Raw genomic sequence first — 9,010 nt, forward strand, 5'->3', positions numbered from 1 at the left:
GAGCTCGAAAAATCTACGGATTCAAAGACTTAAAATTGCGAAAGTACAAAATTGAAAAGAAGCAGCCAAGTAACAAACATTCATTTTTCATTCAATATTTGGGGGAAGTACAAATACATCAAACAAACTCGGTACATACCCGAGGACCCTCAAAAATTGAAAACAAAATGAAACAGTTAAAATCGGCAGCCATCAACAGACAATACCGGCCTACCAAAGTACTAAGAAAGCAAAAAGAAACAGTACAACGCATTGCCGAGGCAAAAGGGGGAAAGGCAAGCACACATTCGGAAGTCCTCAACTGGAACCGACCGACTCTGAAGAAGACGACTGCCCGAATCCCTAACTCTTGGGAGTCTCAGGAGCAGCCCCCAGGGGAGCATCCTTCGAAGAACCCCCAGCAGTAGTGTCACTTTCGGAAGTCGCCTTCTGGGCCCGAGCCTCTGCAAGAGCAGCTTGGCGTTCAGCTTCAGCTTCGTCTCGATCGGCCTGGCACTCCACCAAGTGATCCTGGGCCCTCATCCAGAGAGGAACTTTCTCATTCCAAGGGAAATGAGGCATAAGCTTCGCAAACATGCGCCGAGCACCCAGGATCCCATTCCAGTATTGCTCTCTACACTGATCAGCAGTGTAGAGGTCAACTCGCTCTTGCTCCAACTTCCGAATGGCCGCATCCTTCTCTCGGATCTTCAGCTGGAGAACGGGCACCTTGTCAGCTTGATTCTGAATAATCTCCCGATGCTTGACAAACTGCTGAAGCCTCGCCTCCGCTTCCTGGCTCTGCTTAATGGCCGCCTCAAATTTAGACGTCATCTCCTTGAGAAGACTGTCTTTTTCTTCAAGTTCGCTCGCAAACTTGGCGGCCATTTCTTTCCTCTCCTTGTCGAAGGAAGCTATCTTTTCAGCATCCTCTTCGACTTGGAAAGTGAGCTTCCCAACTTCGGCCCCGATCTGTTCAGCCGATTCCCTAGCCTCACGACTGTACTGAAGGTACAGTTGCTTGACCTCCACCAGCTCGGAGAAGAGCTGCCCAGCCTTCTGGTCCAAAATAGGGATATCACGAGCATAAGCCTCCTGATATCTCCTCAGTTGTCTCTCCTCAACCGAGCTACACTCGGAAGCGAACGAGGACAAGAAAACAGCCTGTGAAGAGAAGGAAGGATGAGGAAAAGTAAAAAAAAAAAAAAAAAAAAAAAAAAAAAAAAAAAAAAAAAAAAAAAAAAAAAAAAAACACAACTCAAAAGAGAAAATCCAACACTTACCACATTCAGATAATACTGGGCCATCATAGCCGGGTTCCTCTCTTCAGCTCCAGGAACCCTCCACTGCGGGTTGGCCCGAAGAAGATTCTCCCGAGCAGCTTCGGGACCCACCAAAGATCCCACATGAGCCATGGGGTTCTCCCCCAAAACCGGAGCCCTGGCATAGCGAGCCATCGCCTCCCTTACCTCCTCGGGGATCCGTTTCAGCGGAACATCCGAGCAAGGGTCAGCGTGGATCAATCTATCCAAGGCCGAGGTCGAAGTAGAGCCCAAGGTCGAATGGCGCCTCTTCCTCGTCAAACCCTGTTCCTTCTGCTCCTCCTCAGCAGAAGGAACCTCCTTCTCAGCCTCGTGAACCTCAATGTGCGCTTCGGTGAGGTCCACCATCTCCTTATCTGGACTTTTCTCTCTTTCGAGAGAAACGTCAGCAGATTCCTCCTTCTGCTCGACCACGATAGGGGCATCCGAGCCAGGAACAAGGTCGGCTTCAATCGCCTCCATCACCTTGGTGATATCCTGAATCTCGATCCCTAAAGCAGTAGACGGCTTCAGCGGAGAGGGGATGGTATCTTCCTCAGCCAACGGTTGATCCACGGGCGGCGGCTCCGCAACCACCATACTCTTCAATTTCTGCCCTGGCAAGGGCATGAAGTGAAGGAGATTCTTGGGAGGAGGCATGTCTTCCGAAACCGTTTCCTACAAAACAGGCGTTCAAAGATCAGCTTCAAGGAAAAAGAAGAAGAAGGGAAAAACGGACTACAAAAAACTCCAAGTCAGAGCAAATACCTTCTCCGAGGACTGAGAAGCCTTCGCTTTCTTCGGATGCGCGGAAGGCCTCAAAAGAGTGCTACCCTTCCTTTTTCTTTGATCCTAAAAAGGGGAGACCAAGGGTCAATAAATGTAAAAGAAGACAAAGGAAGAAATAAAGAAAAAAGCGTGAAGTACCCGGTTCCTAGATAAAGAGATATCTATCCGAGCCGGAGATGAAATCGAAGGAACGGCACGTGGCACAGCGTCAGTCCCAGGACCCTAAAAAGATGGTCCAGGACCAAGACGTTAGCCGACGGCCAACCAGAAAGAAAGACAAACAAAAAACTTCGGGATATAGAAACACTCACCGGATCTGAGGTTGTCCTCAAATCAGGAAGCACGACCTTCACTGGAACAGCTTCGGGAGAGGAGGCAATCCCACGGATCAGCTCGAACTTCGGATATCCGAGCGACACCCGAAGGAGACAGCACGTAATCCTTCAAGCGAGGATTACGAGGATTCTCTTTCCCGAACTTGTAATCAGGAGCCGAGTCGTGAATAGTCTTCAGATCCAAAGAGATGCCCAAAACCACAGGATCAATGCAGCTAAAGCCGTACTCTGCAGAAACAAAGCACAAAACAAGTCAATAAAACGAGACAAAAAGGAGGAGGACAAACTCACTGAAGCACGGTCCCAGCCGAAAGACACCTACCCCTGTCAAAAATCCTGCTGAGACCGGCAACAGCAAGAATGTCCTCCCGCAAGATATAGTTGAGGTTCGGGAGCCAGCTAGACGGCAGTTTGTAGTTGTCCTCCCGAGCCAAAAACCACTGGAGGAGATCCACGTAGTGGTGATGGTTCCGATCCGGAGCAGCCACGCTTCTCATATCAGGATCAGGAGTCACAAACCACTTCGGAGGGCGATAAAAATTGGGATGCTTCGGATCTGTCGGCACACGAACGAGCAACCACTCCGTCTTCCAATTATGGTCAGAGCTGAGGTAAGGGTAGGCCGTAATGTAGTTCGGCTCCCCTTTCCTTCGGGACTTTTTGTTGATGATGGTCCACCAACCATACCCATCCCCCTTGGAAGCGTGATTGAAAGACAGATCGTGGAGATCCCGAAACACGGCGACAGAACAGGGAAAGTTAACAAAATCGCACACCCATCTAAATCCGATGATGTGCCTCATAGATTTGGGTGTAAGTTGGGCCAAACTGATGTTGTACGACACCAGGAGCTCGGAAATGAATGGATCCAAGGGAAAGCGGAGACCGTTCTCCAAGTGATGAGTATACACAGAGATGAACCCCCTCGGCGGATGAGTCACCCGAGGACGCTCCTGATCGGGAAGCTCGCACCAGTACCCCAAGGCGTGCTGGATTCCGTATAGCTCCTCGGCCCTCCGATGGTAGTTCCCCAGCTTCGCCTCCACCAACCAGTCACCACTGACCGATTTCTCCAACGGACCATCGATCTTAGTGGTCTCATACAAGATCGGGGCATACTTGCCCTGCGGATCAGCTTCAGTCCAATGAACTGGAAACTCAGGGTAAGGACGGCGCACACCCGAAGAACCAGCTTTCTTACCAGAAGTTGCGCGTTCAGACACGCTAACCCCGCCAACAACATCATCTTTGGAAGCATCCCAACCAGTCGAACGCCTCTCCACCGGCCTCTCCGAAGGCCGACCCCTCGAAGTTTTCTGTAACCTTCCCGAAGGCACATTCTCCCTCTCACTAGAGGAGCCAACGACGAACTTGCTTTTGCCCCTATTCTTTGCCATGGTCGCGAATTCTCGATCTAGGGTTTAGATTGAGGAGTAGAAGAAAGAACGAAGAAGTAAGGAGAATTCAGAAACAAATTACCTGTTTCCGAAGCGGAATTCGCCGATAAAACGAACAACACAAGTTCCCGAAGTCTAAAGCTGGCCGAATTTCGTAGATCTGAAGAAACTCAAAAACCGCGATCGCCGGGAAAAGAGAGGAAGTTTGTTTAAAAGAGAGAGAAAGTAAAGTTTGAAGGAAGTTTAGCGCCCGGTATTTATAGAAAAGGGAAACGCATCAACTTCCTTTCGACCCATGATCTCCACGACACAATACAAATCCCAACACTTGTCATCAATGCAAATCATCCCTTTTCAAAAAAAGAGAGGGAACTTTTGGACTTCTGACAGCTGGAAACCCACCCATTTAATTCTAAATGGACCGGGTCTGGGGGGCATGTTGTTTGGGCTCCCAATTGATTCTCAATTGGGCCACTAAGTCCAAAGCCCAATGGCTCTAAACAAACAGCATCAAAACCTACCAATGGCTAGTCAGCCATCCATCAAGGCCCAAGGCCCAATAGCAATAAATGACCTATGGGCATTTATTATGCAAACACTATAAATAGGCCGCCAAGGCTCACACCTCAAGGTACGTCCAATTTATCGCCTTAAGACTACTCTTCTAGAGAACTTCTCTCTAGAATCCGAGCATCATTCTTACTTAGGCATCGGAGGGGCTTTCCTCGGAAACACCCCCGAGGCTAGTGACTTTGCTCTTGTGCAGGTGAATTCGGCCTCTACTCATTCAAGCAAGCAAGATCTTCAACACATACAAAAGGGCCTTCATTCGAAGCCCATTGTTTCCATCTTTACAACACCGGAACAATTAATACTACATCCGTTTCATAAAGTTCTTTACAATTTGAAAAATGTGTTCAAAGATCAAAACTTTGACCATAAATTCTCACTATTATATCTAACAAAAATTATCATGAGATATCTTGTTAGATTCTTCTCAAAATGTATTTTATAAATATTAAATTTTTATAATTTTTTGTCATACAGAATTTGATATATTAATGGTCAAATATTACACCGGAGTTCGTGCAAATAGTAAGTATAAGAATCTTTTTAAAACTAAGGTAGTATAAATAAAGCTTCTAGCACATCGATATATCAAATATAAGAGATATTACTCAGTATTATTATTGAAGCCTTTAAAGGCCTTGGAAATTTAATTCAAAATATATGTTACATTGTATACTACGTAGTAAAAAATAAAGCAGAAGAAATAATAAAGAATCAATGTTACACATTTGTAAACATTTCTCGATCTACTAGACTACTATGATAAACTAGGTGAAAATTTAACAAAATTCCATAAATAAAATCATCGTAAGTTAGAAAATCTTGCTCCACCGCCGGGAAAATAAGACACCACAATCGGCGCCGAAGATCTTTTAATCTCAGAGTTCCTATTTTTCGACGCCTCACCAACTTTTGCGTCGCTTGTTGTGGCCGCTTCTTCACAAGCAACCTTATAGATGGAAGGTTGGATGCAACTAAATAACAAGCTAGAGAAAGAAGGCATATTGTTTTTTTATGTTACGACGTTACGACGTAGTATATCGTTTATTACCGATTAATTATGTTTAAGTTCCAAATTCAAGGTTTATATATAGTTGTAGTTGAGGAAAATTCTATTGAAAAAAAAAAACTTGGTCACTACGTAAAATAAGATGTGGCATAATGCATGCATTTAGAAAATTCAAATTCTCGAATATCTTCTAGTTGTTTTCTAGGAAAGATGCAATGGTGGAAAAGTTTGCATCAAATAGTAACATGAGGATGATGCTAAATGGCCAATCATGTTATCCCACTTGGTAAAGATTAGTGATGAGTTGATGACCAAGTCATGAATTGAAAGATGAAAAATGGGTCAAGTTTCAATCCAAGTGGGTGAAACACAAGTCACGAGATTACAAGAAAATGAAAGATAAGGGTACTAACTTGTAAAGCAACACATGAAGTAAGATATTCACGTATGTGACGGCTTTTGAATAAAAAACTTGTATTCGGGCTCGGGCGATGCCCCGGATTAGTACACGGATAAAAATTTAAAATGGATTAAATTGTCATTTATTATATTTTGTTATAAAAATATGACATATAATTTGATTTGGATTACTGATTAATTGTTTGGTTTACAAATTAGAGGTCACGGATTCAAGACTTGTACCACACATATTTATCATTTTAAAATAATAGTGTAATTGTGTATGACATGGAACATTAAAGTGAGATTAGTGTGAGTTCCACGTGGCACACAGGCTTGCTTATCAACGTGTTTTAATATATAGTATAGATTATGAGCGGTTAAGGTTTAAAATTGTAATATCTTATTAAATATAAATGCATTTAATCAATATCTTACTGACATTTATATGTGATTTGTAAGTTTTATCTTGTATAATTATCATGGGACCGGCCCCAAATAACCCCGGTAAAAGAACCTTCTTGGTTTAGATGATGAGATCGTCATTTCTCTGGAAAATTTTAACTCGTCGATCAAACTATATATGAACTTATTCGAAAGGTTTTAAGTTTTGACTAATTTTGGATAATTGGTTGCCAAATCAGGTCATCAATCGATTACGAAATGAATATAATCGGTTCAAGTATAAACAAATAATATTTTGTACAGAGATCATTACGATCATGTGGATTGAATGCATGACTTCTTTTTTTCCTGGACCGCTTAAGTCTTCGTCGGATGCCGGTCGGATCGGAATCTGTTTTTAACAACCATCTATTAGTACTATATACTAAAAGAGACACCAAGAATGACACATGTCAATTCCTGGTGCGATTTTTTCCCGCCAAAAACCACTTTCCCAACAAATTGTATCTGTTTTATTTTATTTTTGTTCTCTACCTTTTTTATAAACTATTTATGTATGGAAACAAAATTTAGTTTACAAATTATGGCAATAATAGATACGACGTAATAATAATTATTCTAAATTGGTAATATTTTAGTCAAATCGCTATATTACTAATGGAAAATATATCACTCTATATTTTGGTCAAATTACCATATTACTCCCTCCATTTCTTTTTGATGTATCCATTTCAGAAAGTGGGGAGTTTTTAAGAAAATTGAAATCTTGGTTTGTATTGGTATAAGTGTAATGATTGGGTGTAAGAGAAATGATTGTGTGTAAGAATGTGTAAGAGATTCTTTTTTAAAGAATAAAGTAAGGAGATAGAAAATATTAAAGAATTAAAGGAAATGGGATATTTTCAATTAATTAATCAAAAATCAGAAAAAATCTGATTGAAGTGGGGACCAAATTACTTGAGTTGGATTATTTTCATCCAATGAGAGTTCAGCAACAAAATAAAAAACGGAGGGAAGACTTCCCAATTTGGGAAAGTCCACTTCCCTCTTTTAACTTCCCTCCAAAAATAGAAACTTCCAAAAGTTTTCCCTCCAAACTTTTGGCTGAAATTTTTCCCTCCAACTTTTACTAACATAAGTCAGACCCTTTATAAATAGGGGAGAATTTCTACCAAATGTCCTCATAAATACCAACTGATTTTACAACAACAAAAATACAAAAGCAATAAATTCACTAAATTCCACTTCAAAGGGGACATTAATGGCTTCAGATCAAGAGGAGGACGACTTCCTCGATTTTTCCGATGATGAAGGAGACAGCACGAAATCTGATTCAGATTATGATGATGATGAGACAACACAATCTCTGGCACAAAATGCTGAAAGTGAAGTAAATGCTCATCACATTGGGGACTTTGAGCATAACCAACAATTGCCAGATCTTAATGAAGTGGGACAAGAAGATGCACATGAATGTGAAGTGGGACCACATCATACATCAGGTATATCAGATAACCACTCAGTTCCATTTTTGTTTGATTTGAACATGCCAGCACAACAAGAGTTCCCACCATCTCCAATTCATCAAACAGAAACACAACAAAATCATCATAAGCCTAAAACCCTTAGGATTAACAATGAATTAAGGTTGGAAATCTTGTTGTTCCTTCTCTTAAGGAAAAAAAAAGATTCAGAAGAACTCATTTATGGGACAATTAGGCAGGTTGTTATAAAGTTTGATTACACAAGGCAGGCAATTAGAAAAATATGGCAAAGAGCAGTAGAACAAAAGGTGGCCATGGATTCATATCTTTGTGAGAGCAGATATCACAACTGTGGGAGGAAGAGAATTCAAATAACATATGAATCTATAGCATCTATAGGCATGGGGGACATAACAAGCATAGTTGATCTTGCACAGATGCTGCATTTGAGTCCAACAACAGTTTGGAGAATGGTGAAAAGAAAACAGATCAAAGCACATTCAAGTCCCTTGCATCCAGGCATTTCAGATGAATGCAAGATGACAAGGATGAGGTGGGTACTTGGTCTCATTATGGACTACTCAATACCAAATGATCCCACATACTACAGCATGTATGATTTCATTCACATCGATGAGAAATGGTTCTATCTTACGCAAAAAAGTCAAAGAGTCTATTTAGCAAACAATGAACCATTTCCACACAGGAAGGCAAAATCAAGAACTAAGATACCAAAGTTCATGTTCATGGCAGCAGTAGCAAGGCCAAGGTGGGGACAAGATGGGCAGTGTGAGTGGGATGGCAAACTTGGCATATTCCCATTCACAGATTCAGTGGCAGCAAAGAGAACATCCAAAAACAGAGTAAAGGGGACAATTGAGACAAAACAATCAAGTCAGTGAATCAGATTGCAACTAAGGCCATGCTAAGCAACCAATTAATCCCAGCAATTAAAGAGAAATGGCCACCACATGAGGGGGAAAAGGTGATATACATCATCCAAGACAATGCAAAGGCACATATTTTGCAAAATGATCAAGAATGGCAGCAACACTACAAGCAAGATGGGTTCACATTGATTTTGACTCAACAACCAGCAAACAGTCCAGATTGCAACATCTTGGACTTGGTTTTTTTTAGGTCAATTCAATCACTTATGCACAAAAAGATGCCTAAAACAGTTGAGAATTTGAGTGGTGCTGTGACTGATTCATTTAAGAAACTACATCCAAAGACTCTATCTAATGTGTGGATGTCACTACAATATGTTGGAAATGAAATTCTGAAACACAAGGGGGACAACAACTACCAACTCCCACACAACAAGAAAAAGTTTTTAGAA

At 41.8% G+C, this 9,010-nt stretch overlaps 1 protein-coding gene across 1 annotated transcript; it reads left to right on the plus strand.

The window, feature by feature from the left end:
• The first annotated feature begins 7,445 nt into the window (after positions 1-7,445).
• On the plus strand, positions 7,446-8,570 carry LOC110779974 (uncharacterized). Its single transcript, XM_021984417.1, has one exon. It carries the CDS (start codon positions 7,446-7,448, stop codon positions 8,568-8,570), a length of 1,125 nt encoding a protein of 374 aa, XP_021840109.1.
• The last annotated feature ends 440 nt before the right edge of the window (positions 8,571-9,010 follow it).

The sequence above is a fragment of the Spinacia oleracea genome, chromosome 6 (genome assembly GCF_020520425.1).
Source record: "Spinacia oleracea cultivar Varoflay chromosome 6, BTI_SOV_V1, whole genome shotgun sequence".
Classification (NCBI taxonomy): Eukaryota; Viridiplantae; Streptophyta; class Magnoliopsida; order Caryophyllales; family Amaranthaceae; genus Spinacia; species Spinacia oleracea.